The sequence below is a fragment of the Podarcis melisellensis genome (assembly GCF_964234715.1).
Source record: "Podarcis melisellensis genome assembly, chromosome: 3".
Classification (NCBI taxonomy): domain Eukaryota; kingdom Metazoa; phylum Chordata; class Lepidosauria; order Squamata; family Lacertidae; genus Podarcis; species Podarcis melisellensis.
The window spans coordinates 87234417-87260864 of NC_138530.1; the positions used below are offsets into that span (position 1 = coordinate 87234417).

Sequence of the window (26448 nt, forward strand, 5' to 3'; positions counted from 1 at the left end):
TCAAAAGTCAACAAATACAGTCCATCTTTCTCTTTGGCAGAAAGATACAACTCTCCATCTTTGTAGATCTCGCATTTCTCATCATCATAGGACAGTTTTAGTCCCTTCTTGGCAATCTGCGAAACGCTGAGCAGATTGTACTTTAACTCTGGAACCAAATAAACATTGCTTATAGTCAAGTTCAGACTTTTAAGATACACAGTCCCAATTCCGGTCGCTTCCAGCTTTTGACCGTTGGCTAGTTGCACCGCGAAGCTTTGCTTCTCAAACGTAGAAAATAGTCCTCTGTGTCCTGTCATGTGAACTGTGGCTCCAGTATCTAGGACAAAGAAATTCCCCGCTTCTGGTGTGGCTTTTAGCGACATCAAAGCTTTTGCAGTCTTTGCCTTTGGCTTGGTGTGACCTTTGTCTGACGCCTCAGACTTTGTGGAGCTTCCCTTGGCTCCTCTGTTCTGACGTGGCTTCTTGCAGTACCGCTGAAGATGCCCAGTCTGGTCACAATTGTAACATCGGACAACGTTCAAAGCTTCAGCGTCTCCTCCAGTAGCAACAGCAGTGGGGGCGTTAGAACTCCGTTCTTGGCTCCCCCTGTCCTTCACTTCCAGGGCGGCAAGTCTGTCATGTTCACAAAGAACCACGGCAAAGACCCTCTCCGAAGTGAGATCCGCTGCTGGGAGAGACCCCAGCTGACTGGCAACTGTTTTGTAAGTCCGATTCAGGCTGTTGATCACCATGAAGCAAAACACTTCCTCCTGCAGACGGAAATTGCGTTCCACCATCTGTTGACGCAGAAATTTCATTTCCGTCAGGTGCGCTTGAACATCTCCATCAGGCGCAAGCCTCAGGTTGGTCAGCTTCTCAAAATACAGCAGCGCTGAAGAACCTGCATCTCTCTGATGTGTCCTTCTCAGCGTGTCCCAAACATCTCTCGCGTGGCCTAAATCTTGTATGTGGATCAACTGCGAATCTGACACGCACAGAATTATAGCAGTTCTGGCCTTCACATCCTGTGACTCCCAAGCACGCGTTGGTGCTGCTGGAATGGGATTTTCAATCACCCCAAACATTCTCTGATTCTGCAGCAAGGCCTTCATCTTGATAGACCAAGATGCATAATTGTCACTGGTCAGAAGGGGCGGAGAAGGCAAAGCTCCCTTCTTTGCATCCATCTTGAGTCCTTGCATTGACTCTCAAACACAAGCCTCTAAAATCCAATAGCTGGCTTGTTTACACTCTGTGCACCTGGCAGCTCTCAACGCTGGCTGCGTTGGAATTTTCCAAGAGCTCTTCAGACTGTGTAGTCAAAACATTCCATTTTAACTTTCACTTCTCCTCTCTGAGGCATGGCCTTCGTTGCTAAGCAACAGCATTCCTTTTCCTTGAACAGGAAACCACAGGAATGTTTGGAATGCAGAGCTATTGTCTCTCGGAGCTGTTTCTCCCAAACGTTGCTCCCCGTGAAGCAGAGAATAACTCAATCTGCATTCACTCTTCTAAGCCCGAAAATCTCATACCTGGGCTCCGTTGCTTGGCTTTCAGATTCTTCTGGTCAGCTTCTGGCTGCAGAGAATCAGCCTTCTCACCTCAGGCTTCCATGGAGGCCACTTCTTGATGCAGAGGTCGATGAAAACAACAACCGGCGTCTGCTACCACTGTTGGAATTCTAGCCCGTCTCAGAGGTATGTGCCTATCTGTTCAGGCACCGGCTGAATTCCTTAGACCTCCCTCCGGCGACTCCCGGCAGGATACAACATACGCGAGGTCCGTTCCGGCGATTTTCCTCAGGCTGTGAGGAAAACACACCAACTGCTCCTCTCTCCCCTTTGGTGTCCCCAGGGAGGGGAAAGAAGCAGACAGAAATCTATTTACATCTTTTATTCCTGTCTTTTACTTCAGTACAGAGAAAAACATGTCTGCACTCATCAGCAGTTAGAATAAACTCCACACCCATGTACATCCTGTACAGGTCATATGACTAACCCACTGAGCTAACATCCGGTGCTCAGTACAGAATGGACTGCCCCTTTGTTCCCATGGCAACAGTCACAAACTTCCTGTTTGGCTTTCCAGCCACAAGCAGCAGACTTGGCTGCTATAGCCTTTGCTTGCTGTAGCATTGGGGCTTTAGAATAACACCACCTTTCTGTGTTTTTAGTCAATGAGTAAAGTCAGAGCTGTGATTGATGAATGAGTTGTTTCAACACTAGGAGATAGGACTCCCAGGTTCTAAAGAGCTGAAGAAAGCAGTCACGTCATTTAAAAAAATGATAAATGCAAATGATCAAAGACCCACATGGAATACAGATAAAAGACATAATGAGTCCACTTGATTTTTGACTGGATTGGTAATGCTCAGATAAATCATTCATCCCCAGATTTGATTGTTTATCATGTAACCGCAGGATCACAATACTTTTTATGTAAAAAGTTAACTGAAATGCAGAAAGATATAATAAATAGAGTTGCAATGTTAATCACTTATGTTACTAGAAACCACTTTCTGAAAAATGTAATGGTTAAGCTGTACTAAAAGCCTTAAATGATACATCCCTTGATTCTCGTGTTCCCTGTACTCTAGGGAACTGTAGCAGAGAAGCCATAGTGCTTTGATTTTGCTTAGAGCAGAGCTTCATTTCACGGATTTCTCTCCTCTGTTTCCTAAGACGACTGGCATATTTTCTCAGGTAACAGAGCTCGAAGTGGTAATTAAAGTCACATTAGTTCTACTCCGAGTTTTACAATAGCTTCCAAACAATATGCTGAGGAACAAATAAGCACCTATCAGCTTCCTAATGAGAAAGTCAGGCTGCCTTAAAATGTTTTTTCAAATGCTATTTAAGTTGAATTGTGGATGAACACATCCGACTTTCAGAGTCATTCATATAAGTGAGAGGAAGCATAAACGACGCCCAAGTGGGGTGCACTGCCAATATAACGTCTGCTGAGCATTAGGAAAGGAAGGGATAAGTTAGGGGTACTTTGGTGATTTTCGGTAACATAGCTTCAAATGCACTGATTTGTAAGCTGTTCTACAAGACAACTCATGTGTATCACCAAACTCATATCTGTAAGGAAAACTCATGTCACTGTAATTTGTTAGGTCAGGGGCCACCAACCTTTGGAGGCCTGTGGTTATATGTGCAAACTGAAGAAACTGTCCTGGACACACACACACCACAACCTATTCTGATAGCTACAACAGAATGGTTCTTCCAGACCACTGCCATCATAGGAATATTCTCGACCCACATGGAAGTAAAAGAGCTCATGAATTAAAAATTGCAAGAAACCACTTACCTGTGAATAATCATATATTGTTGTCATGTGAATGCTAGGCACATAGAGCATAAGAATAGCACTTTAAAATATGCCTGGTCTCACTGAACCTCATACAGGAAAGTGCTCATGTAAATCAGCTTGTGTTTTTGTATTCTGTAGTTGTTCCAGTCACTCATATAAAGGGTTCCTTTTAGACAAACTATCGATGCTCCTTTTAGATAAGTACCTATGATTGAGGGAGATGAAAGTTGTTATATTCTCTCTTTCCATTCATATCCTATCTGCCCAAGCAACTTTATTTTATATATATATCGAAATAGTATATAACTCCAATACATCCTCTTCCCACTTTCTGTCTAGAAGTGAACTTTTCATTTAAGTGCAATTTAATCTTTACATTATGTAGATTTAGAGATTTAATAAGATGCCGAGAGAAAATGGCAAACTTCACGAACTGCCTTTTTCACATATGAGTGTATTCCTTTTTAACATTTTTATACCTTGAGGTAGAAAAGCTTATTCATCTTTTCACCAGATATCTGAATACCAACATCTCATTATGTCCTTGGGGTACCCAACCATTTCTGATAAAGCTTCACAATTCCTGTCCTTCTCCTATGTAAAGAGAGTCAGCACATAATTCATTTCCTCATATCTGAAGAAAGGTGCAATGGAAATTATTTTGGTGCTAAGGTTAGCATTGGCTCTGAAGCAGCCAATCCTGTACTTCTTTGAGAGGTGTTGTTTGCATAATATACATAGAAACACCACGGTGCTTGCAAACCAGGAACAACTATCTAACTTTCCAGTAATTGGTAAGCAGAACCTTTTAGTACAGGGATATCAATTGATCAAATAAATAAACGAAAGAAAGATGCAGCCACAGGACCTCACAGATGAATGGGTCCCTTTCAGTGAGGCCATTGTCAGCCCATCTGCTTATAGGCTGTACTGGGGGCAGGGGAAAGAATAATCTCAGCAGAGCTTGGCTGTTGAAGTTAGGGTCATAGCCCTAGGCAGGCACAAATGCAGCCATGCCTTCAGAATTCTTAATGATGGGGTTGGGGTCAGTTTTCCTACTTTTTCTTTCCATGCTTTAAGCATGAACTGTATTGACCTGTTTAGCATTGTGGGAATTTTCCTTAGTTTGTTATGGAGGAATGGGTCTGCTGTAATGAGGTTGTTTCCATTGGCATTTAACTCCATGTGCACCCGTTGTTTCGTTTTGTCTTCTAGGATAAATGAGATTATGTGGAGCACTCCTTGGTTGGCAAAGTAGTATAGTTCTATGTTGGGAATTCACTCTGGTGTCACTCTCCTATACAGCACAACAAAATGACCTATTCCCCCAACAGCGTATGAATCAATATCAACAACTGATTCCTCCCCCGTACATACAAACAGTACTGCAACCAAAAAGCTGCAACCAACCATGCTCTAGCCCCTCCAGTTTCTCACAATGCCAACAAAAATGAATAAATATACTCTATAAATAAAGGACCTACCCATGTGATACTGACACAAAATCCCTGCACAAACACTATGCAACCAAATGAAATACCAATATTCCCCATCTCTCTCCCCCGCCTCCTCTCTTTCTCCCAACCACACAATGCATATGACAACAGTGTCTCATACCAAATGTAAACAAACTGCCACAAAGGCTCTATGAATTGAAAGTGGAGACACTATATGCACTTTCCTTTGTTTCTTTGTTTGCTTCTTACTCAAGAAAATCTTTAATAAAAACTGTTTTTTAAAAAAAGAATTCTTAACTATGACATCACCACTAGGCTGTTTAAGCACAATCCTAGCACTGATATGATGGTGCCATAAGGCTGTGATTCTAGGTCCCCATTTTCAGGAGTATTTTCAATTGAAAACAGAGGGACTTGCTTTCAAATAGTTCTTATTAATAGCAAGTACAACTGTGTACAGACGTGGGTGGCGCTGTGGGTTAAACCACAGAGCCTAGGACTTGCCGATCAGAAGGTTGGAGGTTCAAATCCCTGCGACAGGGTGAGCTCCCATTGCTCAGTCCCTGCTCCTGCCAACCTAGCAGTTCAAAAGCACAGCAAAGTGCAAGTAGATAAATAGGTACTGCTCTGGCAGGAAGGTAAAAGGCGTTTCCGTGTGCTTTCGCTAATGGGCCCTCCCACTGCATGCGCGCCTCTGGCACGCGATTTCCATTCACATCCTGGGGCAAAGTTTGCAACCAGGAGCAGCTACTTCCTGGTTAGCGGAGTTCGCAACCCGAAGCGTTCGTAACCAGAAGCATTCATAACCAGAGGTACCACTGTACAAGCAATGTGTTCTGCACAAGCAGTGTCCAGCAGTGTCGTGCATCGCTGGCACTTATTAAAAGGGAGAGGGGCAAGGCACTACAGAGCTCAGCATGGTACTGGTACAGACACAACCAGTCTGAAGCTCCTGTTGCAGTTCCAGCACCATGCTGAGCTCTCTAGTGCCTTGCCCCTTGCCATCTCCATCTTGATAAGTGGCAGCAGATCAGGAAACCAGGAGAGCGATACAGCCCCTTCCTCACTGCCCTGCCAGCTGCCTGCACTATTCCTTTTAGACAGTATCTGCTCATGAGAAAAGATACTACTAACCTGTGATGCAGGCCACCCCATTCAGCGCTCCTCTTAAAACAGTCATGTCATGTGGCTGCCGGAGAATAATCTAATGATGCTGTATAACAAAATCAATTTACACTGAGGTTCTTCATTTTCTGCGAAAAGCCAGTGCAAATAAATCACATGGTTTATTTTCTTCTCTGACCCTGTTAGCACATTTTAAAGCTCTGTGGGTAGTTCAGGTGTTGGTGAATTTATCCTGAGTAATTCTTAAATTACAATTCCTACTCACTACGCCCATGGAGAATAAAGAATTGGTTTAATGCTGAGGTGCTGCATGTATTTGTACAAAAGAGACCATGCAAAAGAAATGTGGGCAGAACGGTAGCTTAAGCAGAATGAAATTGGTTTGCGTGGATGTTGCTGAAGTTGCTTTGCTATCAGTAAGATTGGCGGGGAAGTAACTATTGATTAGACAGAAAATGTTGAAATATTGGTGTGGTATTCTACTAAGCTTTACTCAGAATAGACCTGTTGAAGCTAATTGGCTTAACTCAGTCATGTTCATGAATTTCTGTGAGTCTATTCTGAGTTAAGCTTAGTTGCAGGGCTGCCAACTTGAATAAGCCCTGTCCCACATAATTGATCACAAGATGTGGTACACACGCACCATTTGAATGGAAGTGTCCATCAACTTGGGCAGGGCCTGCCAGAACTAACTGAAATCTCCCCTCACTGTAGTTATCAACTCTTCAGGAATGAAGAGTAAAAATGGTTCAAGATAAAATAAATAAATAAGTGGTTCAAGATAAAATAAATAAATAAATAAATCTTTAGAAGATGCCCCTATGACAAGTGCAGTGTGATATGAGAGAGAGAGAGAGAGAGAGAGAGAGAGAGAGAGAGAGAGAGAGAGAGAGAGAGTACCCCTGCAATGAAAGTATCATTGTCCTTTTCTGGAATCGGTTATTAAAAGTGGTTATAACAATGTTCATGCGAGTCTACAGAAAACGAAGAGCAAATTCTGGGATGGCATTAGCTTGTGTTGACATGTGGCTAAAGGATTTCAACGGCTGGAATTCAATTAGCTACATGGGGAAATGCCTGCTTTCTGGCTGCCTAAAATGCCGAAATGCACCAGTCCTGCTGTGTGATTAGTGCTTTAGTTTTATTCATTCACATTTAAGTAGTCTCCTTCTGTGTGGAATAGCCAGTAACAACTTTGTTTCATGGCAACATAAGACCAAAATGATAATAAATAAATAAATGCCCCCTATCTTGTTAATGCTTGTTTTTGTTAAGGCGAAAGATTATGCATCCTCTGTAGGTAAGATTATGATCCTAAGGACATTTAGTTGTTGGACGTAAGTTCCAGTGAAATGCGTGGAACTCTCTTCCAAATGTGTGTGGAAAGGATTAGGCTGTAGAACTTTTCATCCAGCTTGGAAAGGAGGTTAACCAAAGGTTAATATCCTTAGAAGTGGAATTGATATTAAGGACTTATGACTACTACAGGAATCATTGGACATTTTAGAGTGTCTCTATTGCACTAGAAAATATCATTTTATAAATACACATCTATTTTATGAGTACATCGATTTTATGAGCACACTTTGTCCCAAAAAAAAAAAAGTCCAGGAGAGTATCAAAGTTTTTACAGGTTATGACTTGTTGTTTTTATCAGTGCCCACAATACCATTTATTTGATTACGTATCCATGGTCAACCTTGGCACTTATATATATCATATATATAAAAGAGTATATCATATATACTCTTGTCTTTATACCAAAAGCAAACAGAGATCTCGAGACCTGAGAAAATAGTAGTGGGCAAACTGGGGACTATCAAAGTTCACCAGCTGCTTGTCAGAACAATTTGTCAAGCAATCACTCCTCTTGAACCCCTTGCAGGTGCTACTTTTCTGTAACCTTCCAAAGGCAAACAACGAAAACATGTATTTTGCTAGGTTGGGGGTAAGGAGACAGGTTTAGGCTGAGACAGGTTTAAGTTGAGTAGCCAGTCCCTTTAATGATTATTTGTATTGTTTTTAATAGCGTTTTAAACTTGTTCATCGCCCTGATATTTTATGATATGGCAGTATAGAAATACTTCCATAAATAATCAATCAATGTAAGTTTGTTGATCTAGCCAAAGCCATGACAAACCTTCAGTGACAGTACCAAAGAAACAATACTGATCATATATCCATAATATGAGCCAACTTCTGTGCTGCAAGAGAGAGGTTGCCAGAGGCACCAACAAGCTCAAGTCCAGCTTGATTTCAAATTAAACCTCCAAATCACCACAACAATTTATAGAAATTTTATCTATCTCCATTTTCCTGTCTCCTTGTTGTTGTTTCTTTTGCAGCCAGTGCATAGAGGACCACACTCTATGTTACAAATATATTATTGTTACTCCAAAGAAACTGGAACATTTCTGTTGGGATGTATGCATTTGTTTGTGTGAACAAAGGTTTCAGAGATCTCCTGGGTCTCTCTATATAAGGCACAGGCTAACAGACAACGAGTGATGTCTCCCACCTGAGGTTGACCACAAATACAAAATCTTTCTTTGTGCAGGACCTTGTTCTACTGGCTATCCGAGACTGCACTGGGCATCATATGGAAACACAGCTCAAAAAAGGCATTGCTTAAGAAAACTGCTGCGGTTTGGTCTGATTACTAGCCCAAAAATGTTCTGTTCTCAAGAGTGGATACCAAGGGGAAAATCTGGTGTTTCTGATTAGTTGCAAGTCCTTTCTGGATTTTTATCCAGAATCCCTTAGTTGACACTTTTTCAAAGTCAAAGCTGGAAATTTATGATAGTCTAAAACATATTGACAAGCTGCTTTCCAGAGTTTATCACCTAATTCCATATAGCACAAAGCAGGAAAATGCTCAATAACAAAAGCTGGTGTTCCAAATCTCTTGATTCTGGACCCTCATTTTGAAATTCTATACTCTTCCTGGGAGATCCTCAAATTAAGGCTAGTAAGGTCCTGAAACTTCCAAGTCAAACTCTGAGACCTTCTAACACAATTTGCAAATGTCGTAATGATAGGTAAATGCATTATGTTGCTTAACATTCTCAACTAACGTTCAAAGCAGTGTGTTTCTTATGCTGAGTTTTTGATAATTCACTTCAGGTTCACAAGTACTTTGCATTTTATCAAGTTTACTTGGTGTCAGCAAGTCTGTTTATAGCTCTGAAAATGAAACAAATTTGCCTGACGTTTTATCACCAATCCCTTGGAGATTAGACAAAGCGAAGTAGTAAGGTATCATTGTGGAACATTCAAAAATGAACAAAGGCTTCAGCAGGCATCCTAAATAATTGCTCTCTCAAAGATTAAACGTTGCTGTGAATTTCAACCATATTTTCCACAGCTGATCATGCAGCTAGAGTGCCATATACTACTACTTAGTATTTCTAAATCTGAACTGCAATCATAAACCCATTTACTTGGAATTAAGCCCATTGAACTCAATGGGACATACTTCTGAGTAGGCATGCAAACAATGGTTGTGATAGGAAGCTAGTTCCTGTGCAGTGTCTCAGGAAACCTGGTAGCAACCCTGTAAAAAAAGATGAATGGTGCCTGCCCACCCCCCGTGTTACTTGAAATGAAGCTATGTCATCATTTCAGGGCTGTAGGACACTATAGGAGTGTCAGTAAGCTTCATCCATTCCAAAATCCTTCCCACCTCCCAAGTCAGAAGAGAAGATGCTGTTTCAAACTTTCCCTCTTTTGCCCCAGGATCCCATCAAATTTTGGTTGAACTTTTGGATATCTGAAAGTGAAACCCAATGCTGTTTTTTCTTCTTCTCAACATATTGCAAATGAGAGGCTGAGACTGAAATAGTTGCCTTAGTTGTCAGTCGCACTTACGTTTCACATTTCGAATATTATTTCTAATCCACCATGCTGTACCCTTTTTGTTGCCTGGGTTGATGATAGATGGATGTAGCTTTTCCCAGGGACTTTAAATGCTGTGCCCCCCTCCCCTTGATGCTGTGCCCCCCTCCCCTTGTAAAGACACTTTGTGTGGTTCCTCCAGAAAATAACGTATTCCAGCAAGTGCCAGCACAGCAGTGACAATAAGTGCTGCTGTTGTTGGGCCAGGACAGGGGACAGCTCCTCTTACATGAGTACTGGGAGTCTTGCACCTATTTATTGCAATGCAACATTGAAACAGGTTTTTGCAATATTTTATTTTGTGATAGCATAAGATGCAATCTCAGGTCAACCAGCATCCATCCAATCTGACTGGTTTCTCCTTGTTCACATGTTCAGAAAATCTCTGTTGATGTTATTGGAGGATTTGTGTTGTTTCTGTTAATTCTTCATGAGACCCATTTGGTTTCTTGCTCTGACATGCACATGTGTAAAATATCTTGATTCTAGTTTCAGTTTATGAGTTAATTAGCATTCAAATGCTCGTGAAGAACAAGGCATATTATAGTATACTTCCAAGAATATTGAAATAATTTTTAATAATTACTGTTGTCATAGAAGCTGATACGGTGGATGACATGGAAGTATAAATTGATAATGCTGAAATAGAATATAATTGTTTTTACTTGTATACATACCAGCATTATATTGTTTGAAGCAAATGAGTTGTGCCCATTACTAGTTCTACTCTGAGTAAATCCATTGAAATTAATGGGTGAGAATTAGGCTTTCTGGGGGTTGGGTGAAGGTGTAGATTGGGTTGGTAAGCAACATGAGTAGGGGCAAAGCCCCTAGTATGAACATAAGAAGAGCCCATTGGATCAAACCAATGGTCCATCTAGTTCAGCACCCTGTGGGAAGTCTGAAATCAAGACCTGAGCACAACAACCTCCTCTCCCTACTGTGATTTCCAGAAACTGGTATTCAGAAGCATACTGCCTCCCACCATGGAGGAAAAAAATAGCCATGGCAGCTAGTAGCTATTGGTCCATAGCTACTGGTGAGTAATCTGCAATATATGGTATTATGCTACCTGATGGCAGCAAGTGATAAAGGATTAGGGAAATTAAGTAATAAGTCAAAGCTAAGGAAAACACTGGTATGTGAGACACCTCATGACAAAACAGAATAAGTAGCGGAGGGCTTGTTGATGTTGCTATCATAATCAGTAAAAAGGCTAGTTAATTTTTTACCGTTCTAAGAACCTGAAGCCACATATTTGCTATATAGTTGTAGAGTGCTTTGAAAGGTAAGGTGTGGGCCCGGTCTTTAGCTGCTCCACATTCCCACAGACCTTTCATTATACACTCATATATACTCTTTCAGTACGCGAAATGTGACATTTCTCAAGTGTTATTGAGTGTCATGTTGGGGAAAATGCATTTTGTCAAACTTGCATGCAAAGTCAACATTTCTGCTCTTAAGCCACATACCCTTTGAGTAAGAGGCTTTCTGTGTTGCACAGGGCAGAGTCGAGGTGCTGCCTTGACCTGCACATTTTCAGGACGCACTCAAAGTACTTTCTCCTGTAGAGAGTAATGGCCTCATTTTTTTTTCTTTCTTTAGATAAATACTAACTTCTTTGTGAATAGAGAAAAATGGTACTAGTAAACAGATTTGCAAGCATAAATACACTGTTGACCAAAACTACTAATCGCTCCTCTTTGAGTTGAAACTCTGTGAAGTGTGTAAAGGTGAACATTTCCACACTCTTCAGTTCTTTACACATGTTCCTTGCTTGTGTCATTGATGTATGGGCTTTTCTGATTGTACATGCATGAGCAGCATCAGATGGTTGACCAGTCCTTGCCTGTTTCAAGCATGGATAGTGAAGCACATTCCTTTTACCCATTGAGCCAGACTGGAGAGAAGAGTATAATACCAAATGAGCGAAGCTGACTTTGGCCATCAGTGAGCTGATTTTGGCCATCAGTGAGCTCTGGGTTTTGGAAATGTCTTGGATTGTTGCATAGCATTATAGTCTGAGTTGAGTGGTGAAGTAAACAAATTACTAATTCACCAGGCAGCCAATTTTCACAAGGATTCACTCCACCTAACATTTTGGAATAAAAGGGCCCAGTTAAAAAGTAGCTGTGATTGATGAGTAATCCCACAATAGGCTGAATAGGCTATGGGTAGAATCGACATTAGCATTCAAATCCTTTAAAAAAGAAAGTTTAAATGGATGCACTGTGATGTCATTGTAGATAATAAGAACACTTTATATAGGGACTGGAAAACAACAGAAAACTTTCTAGGAGATGTTTTCTTCTAGGGGGCAACATCTTTAGATTGTAAATAGATTTTTGTTCCTGTTCAAAAGCAGAGAACCTCATTACAATGCCTGAATCTTGTTCCAAATACCTGAGGGAAGTTTCAAGTGGTTCATCTTCAACTTTTGCTTGTCACCTGTGGTCACACACTTCATTTGTTTTTTTGTGAAAATAAGGCATACTTAATTCTCTGTGCTTTTGTGCTCAGTGAAAGAACTAGGAAGCAGTGTTTTATCACAAAAAACATAAGTAGGTTTCCTGTTTCGTGTAATGGGTAGATAACATTTCTGTTATTCAGTTTGGCTTGTTTTAGATGTGCTACTTAATTGTGTGTCTCTGTATGCTTTGTACAATATATTCTTGCTATATTCCCAGGTGAAATATTTCACTTTATTTGTTTTAAATGCATCCATTTGTTAATGTGTTAGGTCTAGTATAAAGGGAGAAACTAAGCATAATACACAGGCCTGTGTATTATGGTTGGGTGGATAATTTGGGTAAGGGAAGAAACAGGCAAGGAGAGGTGTGTGTGTGTGTGGAGAGAGAGAGGGCGGAGGGAGAGAGAGGGTGGGAGGGAGGGAGGGAGAGAAAGAGAGAGGGAGGGAGGGAGGGAGAGAGAGGGGGGAGAGAGAGAGAGAGAGAGGGAGAGGGAGAGGGAGAGAGAGAGACCTTACTGCTGCAGTTGCATCTCTAATCCCAACTGCCCCCTGGGAAGTGACTTTCTCCCTCTTACATGGTAGTTCAACTAATGCTACACTCATTTGTATTCATCTAGTGGAGCCCCAAGTCTACCACCCCCACCCTAGAACAGTTCTATTGCTTCTTTTGACATTCTGTTGTTCTAGATCAATGGGGTGCAGAATATTAAGGATGCATCAACATAACACACACTCAGTTATCTTCCTATGACTGTGTGTTGCTGGGGTTCTGATTTGGAAATCTTCAGATAAATCCTTTTTTCTTGTCAAAATATATTTTGACTTTATTGCATGCTGCCCAAATATCTGTCAAAATGACAATATTAATATGTCCTGCTTCTTTCAGACTGTCCCAATTGGTTTTTGTTTTGTTTTTATAAAAAATGACTTTTCTGCTTAAGCTTTATATTTAGAAATAAATCAAGCGCTGCAGAGAAGGAACTAGTGTTTGTTTTGATTTCATTTCCTATCTCCCATGTTGATAAAATCATTAGAACCAGAGTGACAGGTGTCTTCACCCTAAACCAATGTCTTGCTTCAAAAAGAATCCTCTTCCACTGAAACTCTGTAAAGTTCATATAATCCAACATTGCTCAAAGCTTTATTATGTTATATTACTGGTAGCGGGCATGATGCTGATAGTGTTGCATCGTATATAGGAAGCTGTCATTCATTTGGGTCAGACCATTACAGCAATGAGTTCTCTTGAAGCTAATCTGCCAGCAGTGGGTGGGGCAATAAATGGTAGTACGTGGGACCAGAGAGGTACTTCACACTGCTGGGGAGTGCAGGCATAGATTGCATACTCCTGAACTTAGATTTTTTAAAAAGGAAAGTTCCTAGGAGATTATGTATAAAGATTGAAGAATGTGTATATTAGCTGGGGAATGTACAAAATGCAATACAGATGTGCACAATTCCATAAACCTGTTGAGCATTACACTTATTAGCCAAAGAATGCACAAAATTCAGTTGAACGATGCACATTCCCCAAAGCCCCTTGGAGATTATGACCAGTGGCTGAATAATATATAAAACATAGTCAGTATATGCACATTCCTCAAGGCCCTTTGGAGATGGTGTATATTGGCTGCGAAATGCGTACAATTCCATCTTCTTGCAAGGATTATGTGCACATTCTCCATGAGAACTGGTGGACATGCACAATGGACAGTTGTTGCACACATTAACCACATTTACACATACAGTTTAGGGCATTTGTATAAGAGTCATATGGGGTACCAGAAAGATTCATGTTTCTCAAGGCATGTTGGGGGTTATGCATAACAGTTGAAGAATGTGCAAAATTCAGCCAGGATATGCACATTCCCCAATGCCTTTTGGAGAGTACAGTGGTACCTCGGGTTACAGATGCTTCAGGTTACATACGCTTCAGGGTACAGACTCCGCTAACCCAGAAATAATACCTCGGGTTAAGAACTTTGCTTCAGGATGAGAACAGAAATAGCGCGGCAGCAGCAGGAGGCCCCATTAGCTAAAGTGGTGCTTCAGGTTAAGAACAGTTTCAGATTAAGAAAGGACCTCCAGAACAAATTAAGTTCTTAAACCGAGGTACCACTGTATGTATATTGACTGGAAAATGTATATCATTCTCTTTTTTTCATGGCAGGATTATATGCACATTCTCTTGAGGCCTGGTGAATGTGCACAATGGCTGGTTGTTATGCATGTTAGCTGCTAAAGTTACATATTTATTTACACAGAGAGTAGTTGTAAGTCTCAGTTCACCTTTAAATAATTATTGAAGGACAGCCTCAACCCCACAATATGTATGTGTTTGTGTCTGTGGGCGCGTACTCCTACAAAGTCTATATGTGTTATACTTGTCTGCACACCAATTTGAAGATACAGCCTTCAAATATAAATTCATTCTTTCTGAAGAATTAATCTGATTGAATGCTGTGGGGTTTTTTCCTGGGGAGCGCCAAGCCAACCTTTACAGAATATCTACAGAGCAGTATCTTGCACATAGGCTAAGATACCTGATGAAACACTTTAGAAGAAGTTTTTGATATCTCTCCCTGTTGAAGGGCTGATCTTTTGCCTGTCACCCTCAAAGGAATCATTGACACTCGTTATTAAAGATAAGGCATTTGAAATGATGCCCTCTCTACATTTTCATGCTTTTTAAAGATCAGTTCACAGAAAAGCTCATTGAGTCAACTGAAGTTCAATGTGCTCTCTCTCTCCCCCCCACCCCTTTTTTAATCCTTATTTGCAGTTCCCTAATCCAAGGTTGAATGGATAACTTGTTTTCCTTTGAAAGAGCTGGTCTTGGGCACTGGCTGGCACGATCACAGATTTCGAGTAAAGTATCACACTCCATAATGTTTATCTCAATTGAATCAGTTTCAGTCTCAGAACCACTTGATGATATTCAGACTTCTATATATCTCCAGTCACTGCAATCCTTTGCTGCCTGGGATTCTTTTTCATGGGTTATCTGCAAAAGGTACTTAAAATAATATCCCCACCACCAGTGCCCGCCCTGAGTTTATGAGTCTTTATGATATGCTTCAGGATAACATTTCATGTTGCAGGATATTTAGGGCATGACATTTAACTTCACATATACTTGTATTTGGAGGCTAACAATTACTCTTGTTTTTTTTAAAAAAATTAAATTGTAAATTTCCATGTGTTTTGACGTTAGCAATTTGCTCTTTTTCCTGCTCAGTTATAAGGGAAGTAGTTTGACCTACTCTTGCAGAGTATGTTTCATCTTTCTGAGCAGCATAACCATGTTAAAGGTGACTTAATCCTTAGCATACTTACTTGGAAGTAAATTCATTTGAAATCAGCTCCTCTTTCTTCCAAGTAAATGTATCTGGGACTAAAATATAAGTAGAGATGCTTGAGGAATTTTATATTAGTGAATTCCAGTGCAACTGACATTATCTGTACCTGTAGGACTAATGTATAGATGATTAATTAGTTATCCACCAGCTTTTGAACATCACAGTTTTTGGCGCAAATAATGCATGGATGTTGTTTGGGGGAAAATACATTTGAAATACGTGTTTAAATGGGAAAAAAAATCCTGCAGATTTTTTAAAATGCAGAAATGGAATGTGATGGCCTTATGAGTGAACACATGTGAAAGAGGAGCAGACTAGAAATAGATAGATAGATGATAGATAGATTCATTCATTCATCCCTTAATATAACATAGCTCTCCTAAACCCCATTATATGGATAACGCTTCTGCTGAAATTTATAATACATTTCAGTTACATTATAGCCTTTTAAACTTAGGATAAATGCCAGGATATATGATGGCAATTCTTCTTCATGTGATGTGTACTTGAACATGAGTGCAGTTGGCTGTCCATTGCAAATCATGCCCCTGATTACTGTTCCATATTTGTCAATCATCTTCTTGCAGTTCCAGCCAGGTAGTACAAGCAAGCCATTTCTGTAGGCCCTTGTGGGTGCCATAAAAGTAGTATATCACAGATTATGTAGCCTGGTCTAACTACTTTGTTTTACATAGTGTAGAGGGATATTGCACATCAAAATCTTAATTCCTTTAGAACTAAAAAATCAACAACCAACAACCATCCAGAAGATCAGTGAAGGTTGTCAGGCAGAATACTTGGATGTGAAAAAAAACTCCCCAAAAGTAACAGAATGGAATGAGGAAGATCTGATCACCTCTTCTTCAAAGCTCCAAAGCTCAGAGAGATTTGAAAAGTCTGGGCTGAGCTGAGGCTTGTGTAGTAGAACCCTCAAAACAACCAAGGGCATGTCATTGACAGTGAACTTTTGAGTGTGTTCTGGAAAAGAAAGAACGAACAGAAGCACTCAAGACCCAGACCTGACACTCATTGCTAGCAGTTCACGCTGGGGTTGACAGATTGACATGATCCGCTATACAAAAAGCTACACACCAAAGGTCCAAGCATACCAGGAGGGAAGAGTTGCCTCCATCAACTTCTAGGAATATATATATAAAATATATTCCACCAGGACTACTGAAGCTGCTTCAGTTCAGAAGCCTATGTTATACTGTAGGCATGAGTAGAGTGCTCAAATAGACACATGCCTTCACACCATGGAGACCTCGTTCAAGCAAGTGTGTGCAACGGCCCGTAACAAATACATTGTTACCTAAAGCACAGGAGAATTCTTGCATTGTTCAAATGGTCTTGCGGGTGCCCTTAACTGCCCCGCAATGACACCAACTGTGCAAAGGACAACTAGATAGTCTGACAGAACCTGGTTGTTGTATATCTGCCTACCTGGCTTCACTGTGATGTCTAAAATTACTGGCTGCTTCACCTCTTGGTGAGGGATTATAAGTAGGTTGACCTATCAGTTATGCATAGACATTCTTGAGGTACTTACTGCTGAATGATCATTCAAACACCTGTAATGAAGTTTTCTGGGTTTAGTTCAACTGAAATATAGGCTAATACAATGTCAAACCAAAGCATATTTACAAAAACAAAACAAAAAAATCCTTTTGATGAATTGCTGGAAAAGGAAAAACAATGAAAATGTCATCAGAAGCTCTCCTTATGCTAATAACTGATAATTCATAAATGATTATGCTGGAAAATTACACTGGAGAGCCTGTCATCAATGTGAAATAGTATAGATTTCAGTAAGAATTACGACTAGCTATTTACAAGTTTCTCCATGGCAATTTGTCATACTTGTCATTCAAGTAGATAGCAACACAGGCTTTATTGGAATGTGGAAGAGGAACGTGCAAAATGATATGTATTCAGTTTGACTTCTATTAGCTTATAAGAAAATCTAGATTCAGACTTTTTCCTCTTTTTTTACCACAGAGCTAACAAGAGCTGGAGCTTTTGCATGTAGTGTGTGTGTGAATGTGTATGTGTGGCATGCATTTAAAATATTTATAGTCTGCACTTTATTACTATAAAAAAGGCATCCCAGTTTCAATCGTAAAATTACTAAAACACTAACTTAATAACAGAAAATAAAGATAAACACCAAGAAGAGCAGTGTGTGTGTGTGTGTGTGTGTGTGTGTGTATCAGAGCATGTTGCATGGACAACAAATCATTCAGAGGCAAATCACAATAGTGTCAGCTTTATTTGGTAGGGAAGTTTTGATAAGTAGAAAAACTCACAACATGGACCATCTACTGCTAGGGGTGGGTTGGGGAATCCTCTGGCCTGTAGGCCTAATTAGACTTTTCCACAAGGCCATTTCACCCAAGTCACATCCACCTGCTCCATCCCTGGCATTGTGCATAATGTCAGGTGTGAGGCAGATAAGGGGAGGGCTTGGTGAAAAGGGTATTTGTAGGAAGTAGCTGTCAGCTGATTGGTGGTGCCTGCAAAGTCCATTTCAAAATGCAGGGCAGCATGATGTTTTGAGAGGGGAGTCTCAAGACATCTGCAGAAGCCCCTCTCAGAGTTCTCTACCTTAGCCTGAATTATCAGTGGGGGTTCTGAAGATCCAACAATCATCCAAGGAGCTGACAATCAGCATTGAAAGCAATGATGCTTTGAAAGGGGCTTTTGAACACCCCTATGATGTTAGGTGATTGACAGGTGAGCAGCTCCAACCTCCTGTCAGACTGGTCCTGGGTGGGGTGAAGGAGATAACAATCCAGCCCACCAGGCTAGTAAGGTTCTGCATCCTTGATCTATGGAGTCACCAGAGGATCAATTTGCTACAAAGCATGCAAACTGCCCCTCTGTCTCAAAGGTCAAGTCTTTCACAAGAACTTTTGTTGCTGTTATTTTCTGAGCAGTGACACAGATGGATTGTTTCCTGCTGCCATTGGAAGTAGGTTCTAAATATTAACTGGGAGTTCTTAGCCAGCTCTGCAACTTTTACATTCTGACTGCACAACTGTAGTCAGAAATGCCACCCAGTTGAGGGGGTTTTTCTCGCAGAAAAAAATAGCTTCCCTTTCCAGGCAGGCTTTTCTTTTTGGCAATGATAAAAGGGGGGAAAGGATCTCTGAAAATAACTGCTGATAATTATGCCAATTACAACTGGGTTTTTACTCCTGTGCCAATTGCTAGAGTGCCCATTAAAACTGACAAAACAAAGCAAAACTTTCAGGGGAGGGGGAGGCAGATGTTTGTATTTATTCAGCTGTAACTTGTTTTCTAATGTTGATTAATGGCATGCATTGTTTGTCAAATGTGCTTTAAGGCACTGATGGGAGACGTACAGTGTTAGGCCTAGTAACAAATATCAAGATTAATGAGTTATGAATTATTACCTCTGATTGCCTCTGCATTTATGCCAGTTAGGATCACATCAAGTATATATCCCTCCCACGTGATGGTGGAAAGAGCCTCTGCATACAATGATGCTGAATTTTGTTAGTTCTCATTTGGCAAGTTTTAAATTATTTCGGAATTCATGCTATTTAAAATAATCCAGGATTATTTTAAACCAGTGAGAGAAAATTGGGTAGTAGCTGGGTTTCCTCCCCCCGCCAGTGATTTTTCTCTTTTAAAAAGAAAATTAAAAACTTGTAGACAGACAGCAGTAGGAGCTGCAAAACAAAAACACAGTAACATGGCCTCAACTTTTTTTATCTTAACATCAAATCACAATGCTACAGTTCCTATACTATACAGAGATAATAATTAACCACAGTGAGCTTTTAACTCACAATACAGTGGTACCTCAGGTTACAGACGCTTCAGGTTACAGAGGCTTCAGGTTACAGACGCCGCTAACCCAGAAATAGTACCTCGGGTTAAGAACTTTGCTTCAGGATGAGAACAGAAATCGTGCTCCGGTGGTGCAGCAGCAGCAGGAGGCCCCATTAGCTAAAGTGGTGCTTCAGGTTAAGAACAGTTTCAGGTTAAGAATGGACCTCCAGAACTAATTAAGTTCTTAACCCGAGGTACCACTGTATTTTAAAATGTCTCTTAATACCTAAAGAAATTAGTTAACTCATTTCCTATAACTCAGCTGTATGAGTTAAACACCATGAGTTAAATAAATAATTAAAGATGGTGTTACATTCAGTATTGGATTTCTTTCATTCAACTTAACACCAGATTTGTTCACCATCTCAGATTCTTCAAATGCCAACCCTATCCGAAGTCCACAGAAAAAGTTTCATATGAATAAAGCCTAGATTTTTCTGTCCAAAACACTAGTTCATGTTCTTCATGGGGAGAGAAGTGAGAGATATTTAAAACCAGGCATAAAATTCAAATGGGAGCAACTGGAACCTCTGAAAAGTTGGTTCTTTGAAGAGTAAACATGGATTTCAGTTTTATAAGTTTGCAGACATGAAGGAAGCCGTCCATACCTCCCTTCAAGGTAGATTCCTCCCCTGCAAAGGGATTGGTATTTTACCCAGTGGAGAGGATGTTTATAGTTCATCTGAGTTAATACTTGGTGGGAATTAATTAGAGAAGGCTTTCAGAAGGAACAAAGATAGATGACACTGCTGTTTCAGACTACTGAGACAAAAAGTAGGCTTTTTATTGAATAAAAGAGAGCAAGTGTGTTTTTCTATGTCTGGGAAAAAGGCGATACTTGAAAGCCTAATCAAACACTTTCATAAACTAAGGATTGCATGACAACAATAAAGAAAGGGATACAGGAGCAATAGAAATTGTGTGTGGAGAGAGAGGGATTTGTGAAAACAATAAGAATTTGATGCTAGAAAATATATTGGTCCTCATGAGGCCCCAAATATAAGATGTTTGGTGATCAGGGCCAACACAAGACATACTGTGCTCCCAAATGGTTTCTCTGAGAGAGATAGCATATCATCTTCTGTGACAATGTATAATACACTCTGACACACACTACTGCGCTTCATTGGCATGAATGAAAATATTGGGTTGGAGCATCACTAACTTTATTCCTACTTATTTCAACAGGATAAATTGTGACCATTATGGTATGAATCCAGTCCAGGTGACCACCTGCATTATTTTTGCATTTGGGATACCTTGCTGCTGTTGCTGCTTCTGCTACCTATTTCACATAGTCAAGGGCTTGCTCACAGGTTTTCTCACTTCAGTTCAGGGGAGGAAGTGCGTGTGGACCTGCTATTTCTACTGGGGCATACAGAGTAAGGGCTCGTCCACACTTCTGCTTCTCCCATGCTTAGAAAGCATGGGTCCAAGCAGTTTTCTCCTTGTCCCACTCCTTTTCCAGGGAAAATCCACTCTTCAGCTCTAAGTTTGAACAAACTGCAGTCCACAGAAAACCTGGCTGTCATTTGCTCCAGTTGAGCACTAAAGAGCAGTTTCCCCCTGGTGAATACAATATGACAAGAGGAAGTGTGGATAAGCCCTAAGTGGTAATTTTTAAGGTAGTATGATAGATGGCTGTCCACATAGTTGGCTCTCTCCTCCACAGTGCACACTGATGACATATCCCCTTGAAGTGTAGTCACACACCACATGGGTTAGCAGAGAAACTTTGGGCAACTGCACTAGTAAAATACCCTATTGAAGTCACCTGGATCTGTTCAGTGTCTTCTTATTCAGGGCATGAGATATTGTCCAATAAAACATCTGTGATATTTCTGTCATCTCAGTTTGTGTTGAGGTCTCATAGAATTGCTAATTCCAAATGATCATGCGGCGTTTCAAGGCATATTTATACTCCCTTGGAAGCATGTAGAAGCCTCTCATTGGAAATCTTAGGGGATCTCCTTGGAGATCTTAGGAAACTGTTGCGTAAATCACATCATATGGCATCCAAGTCAACCAAGTAATGGATTCTGGTCTGCCTGGGGCTTGATTAATCTTGTACTGTTGCTTCCTGCTGTGGATTATACAAAAAAGAGAGTTTTCAAGTATTCCATAAGCCACAATACATGGACACCAAGCTGTGTTTTCCTTGGTGGCTCACCAGCTGTAGGGGGCTATCCTAAGATCTCTTGTCAACCTAACCTCTTCCTTAGTCAATTGTTATGCTGGTCTTTTGACTGTAATAAAGATGTGATTAGTCCTTTGCTTTAGTGAATGGCAGTAATTATGAGAACTATGATAAAATTACACTGCATATTAACATCAACCTAGCATGTCAATACAGAAATTGGGACTTAAGCGTGGGAGAGACGAACCCAGGCTGTTACAAACCAGCACAAGTTGTGAAGTTAAGGGTAAGAACCCTAAGGAAAGCATTTCACAGAATCTTTTTTTTTTTTCAAATTGTCAGCAAGCTCCCAGGCATCCTTCCACTTGGTTCATTTGGCTGAAAAGGTGAAGGCTGGCAGCAGGCTAAGGTTTACATTTCCCCAAATGTCAACCTTATATAACGTGTCAAATTATTGGCCATGTTTCAGGGTTGTACTTTGAGAATTAGATCTCCTTAGCTCCTTGTACTTCAAAGGACAATTTTATTGTGATGATTATCATTTTAAGAGTGTCGTTAGAATAAATACTTGGGGCAGATACTTGCCCTTCTAGTGTATGTTCTGTTGGAAGCAAATGGTAATGGAAAACGTCGTGAATGAATTCACATAATCTTGCACCATGTACCAGGGATTGTTCAGAAGACCCAATTGCCTCTTTTTTGAACCACTCAGTAGAATTGCAATGGGAAGAAACATGCCCTGTAAATATATATAAGAATATATGCAATATTCTTGCAAAGCAGGCATGGAATGGAAGCAACAGACAACAGGCTTAAATTCCTTGCACGAGATGCTATTAGACGAAGTCTTTGAGGTTCCTTGCAATATGGAAAGCTTTGTACATCCTGATAAAAGGACTACTCCTTTATAATGGAGCTCACAATCTGATTTCTATATTAAAAGGAAGTTGGCAATTAGTCTGTGGCTGGATATAAAGAATAATAAGAGAATAAAAAGGTAACAAAAAAAATTAGGCAGGTTTGAAAGAAATCAAAAGCGCTGAAAGAAAACCTCAGACTTGAAACATTTCTGTGTAACTGCTGAAAGCATGAAAGAGCTTTCAGCTTGTCAGATGCATGTTTGATGGAGCTGGGATTTCAAACATCTACTGCATTTTTATATTCGAGAACAATGCTCCTTTTTATTATTTAGCTAAGGAAAAAGCACTTGTTTCATTTATTTTGCCTGTTAGTAGTGCAATTCTTTGAACAGCCAACCTATTTCTACCAGCTACAACTTGTCTCTGTACTGCTGTTTTGTGTGTGTGTGTGTGTGTGTGTGTGTGTGCGTGCATGCGTGCAAAAGATTATTATATTTGTACATTAATTTAGCACTATAGCTTGATATTTGGGTAATATAATGGAGGTGTTCATAGGATGGGATTGCAGTATCACTCTCAATTATGAAGTCCACTCCCCTCCTCCTTTTAAAAAGAAATACATCAAGATTTGTTCTCTCTCTTTGGTATAGTTCAGCCAGTGGCCTTCATATAATAATGGTCACACTTTGCGCTGAATGTGGCTCAGATAGTTAATGTGATCCCTTTGAATAGCCAGACTGGCATGGTGGATTTCTACCAGCTGTGTCGTGCCTCTGAACTGCAAAAAATGAAGAAGAAGAAAATGCTTCTTATTAGAAAAATGTGATTATATTTGTACATTAATTTGGCACATTAGATTTATATTTGGTGATATAACAGAGGTGATTGTAGGATGGGATTGCAGTATCACTCTCAGTTACAAAGCCCACCCACATTTCCCCCTCCTCTAATAAGACATAAATCAAGTTTTGTCCTCTCTCTTTAGTATAGTTCAGCTAGTGGCATTCATGTAATAGTGGTCACACATTGCACTGAATCGTCCTGCAGGTGCTAGAATTATCAGCTGACCTTGCTCTACTTCTTTAAGCCTGCATGTGAGCATTGATTAAACGAACGATAAGGTCTGTGATAGATCGATTTTTTCCCCACATTTTTAATTTAGGAGGTAAAACATTCTATCACTGCCGAGACTGAAAATTATGGCTGAGATAATAGAGGTCTGACTCCAGTTGAAGTTAAAAAGGAAAAAGTTGCCCCTCAAATGTCAAGGCACCTCGTGGTCCAAGATGATTAAAACTAAACTGTTTGCAATATGAATCCCAAGGTGCTGCTATATCTCAGCTGCCATGACATTTCGCCTGTGACTTTTCATAGCTTGTTAATAATGTATAGCCACCCCAATATAAATTTCCAGTGACAGAACTGGCCTGTTAGAGTGGAGTAGTTAACAAGATTTATTCTGCACAGAAAATGCAGATTTGAATGGGGAGGAAATCAGGACGAATGTCAAAAGAACTTTTCACTGGGCTATCTTATTTCACGGGAACTCGGAAGCGACGTCTTTCATTTTGATTTGTTACTCTCTTCGGAGCCCTAATTATTAGAGGGAGAAAAAATATTCTTCCAACCATTTTCTTACTCTTGAGGATTATGATGCATTCAGACAAATTGGAATCCCAAGCAAACGTAGTAATAGGTCCCTGCCCATTTATCTAGACAGAACGTGCTTAGCAAACAGGTAAACGTTTTGGTGCAGGCATGGTCTCAGTAACTTCAATTGCTGTTAATTGCTCCTAAATAACCTCAGCAAACTGCCGCATTTGAGGAAGAGTGTTTTTGAGATGGTAGCCTTCAACCTGGCAGTTATACAAATTATTCATAAGCTGTGAAATGTCACCAGAGAGATGAAAGGAGATGAGAAAAGGGTACAGGTGAGACAGAGACAAAGAACAATGGGCTACAGCAGGATATGGATTAGAATTGGATCGGGGGGAGATAGTTTGACATTTGGAGAGTCGCAGGCCCAATATAAGACTGAAGGGAGTTGTTCAACCAGAAGACAGGTAAGCTTTGTCGATAACCTCTGGATATATGAACATATGAAGCTGCCCTACAGCTGGGGAAGAGACTCTTTGCTTTCATTCTCAGCCTGATTTGGGGAGCAAATAATGGCTGTGGCCATAAGATCTATAGCTTTCAGGTTGGTGTTTTATCAGTAGAGATGCAAACTTATGTTATAAGCACATTATTGACTAAAAAAAACCTTTGGAAATGAACTTAAAATCTGTTGCCGTGTTCCCTGTTAAATCTGCTGTTTTGTGGGTTTTCTTCAAAGATGCCTGTACTTTGAATCACCGACCTTCTTAAACTACTCTGGCAGGAGTGTTCTTGCTATAGTACATGCTAAGGTCAATTAAATGCTCACTTGCATTTCCTTTCATTTTTTAATGATCATTTTAAACTCACTGGCAATGCAACTGTTAGAGCGGCAATTTCATCTGACAGTGTTCCAAAGCAAATATACTCGGAAATTGAATTCCTACCTACCCCTTATATTGGACACCAGGCACTGCCCTTTAAAATCTCCAACTGAAATGGGAGATAAAGCTGCTGTGAGTGTACCTGGATTTGCTGAAAAAAGAAAGATAAGAGGGATTCTTATGGCATCTCACTGCAAATAAATGGATGGTTTTTCCAAGTTTCATATAAATATTAAACACTGTGAGTTGGACAGTGCAATCTGGTGAGCCCCACACAGCACATCTCCTTGGAAGAAGCAGAAGCTATGGCATTTCTGGCAGGGGCAGCCCAATCCCGTTTCACCATCTGAGGTGAAATAGGAAGGTGCTGCCCCGCTGTTGCCAAAGCCCTGCCCCCCAAGCCTCCTTTACCTGGATCATGCCGCAGCACCCACAAAACAGCAATGGTGGGCTACAACAAGATACCATGAGATCTCAGTGGGCAGGGTTCCTGTGAAGGTGCCTTCTCTTGGGGTTCTGCCGCCTGAGGTAGCTGCCTCTGCCTGTCTCATGCATGGGCCACCTGGCCATGAACTCTGCCTACTGAGCATATCCCATCTCATTTCATGGAAGTGGAACCATCACAAAGTAATGCCCTGAATCCATCAAGACATCCCAGAAGAACTTGATGCCTGAAAACATGGAAAGTGGTTGAGAAGTCCCACAAAATCAATAGTCCAGCAAAAATATCCATCAACCCCCAGGTTACAATAATTTGTGTAGGTTGTCAGATTGTTTTCTGCCACAATGTTGTGTTGTAATGTAGACTGAAATGGATCTTAAAAGCAAGTGTCATGTGGTCCTGAAAGGGGAAGACGTTTTCCTCATTACAACTTGGCAGCCCATAAGAGTGATTTCTGGGACAAGGTTGGTCCTCTCTAGGATGAACAATGTGAGTGTACAAATAACATAATAGGTGGTAGTTATCTAACAAAAAGTAGTGTAAACTAAGATTGAATGTGTCAAAAATATATAAATAAAACATTTATTCAAGAAAAAAACCTATTGTACTATACTGCACTATGTTTATATTGTACTATGGAATTTATTAAATCTTTAGATGCCTGGATGGATTCTCTGGTCAGTTTTGTGAAGCAGACATTAATGAGTGCATCTCATCACCTTGCCAGCATGGCGCCGTCTGTGAAGACCTTATTAATGGATACTTCTGCAGATGTCAGGAAGGTAACCACTGAAATGATATTTTGAATTCAAGCATTTTTATGTCATAAAGGATTTAATTCCTAAAGTACTTTTGAATGCAAAGAACATTCTTTTTTTACATACCAAGATAAAGCAGCACATACTTGAAATTAAGCTCTGGAGCTAATGCTTTTCTGTAAACAGAAAGTAATGCATTGCGATTGTCTTGCTTCCAGAGTGATTCTGAGGTGCAAATTGATGTAACCTCTTGATCAAAATAGACACTTTTCAAGGGAAGCCACTGAATGCACTTAAAATATTGTCTG

At 40.4% G+C, this 26448-nt stretch overlaps 1 protein-coding gene across 5 annotated transcripts in view; it reads left to right on the plus strand.

The window, feature by feature from the left end:
- The window catches only part of EYS (eyes shut homolog), a 567790-nt gene that overhangs the window by 249735 nt on the left and 291607 nt on the right, over positions 1-26448 (plus strand). For all 5 annotated transcript variants that reach the window (XM_081905892.1, XM_081905891.1, XM_081905893.1 and 2 more), the window contains one exon: positions 26040-26164. In XM_081905892.1, coding sequence (XP_081762018.1) covers positions 26040-26164 — 125 coding nt within the window. The remainder of the gene's footprint in view (positions 1-26039; positions 26165-26448) is intronic.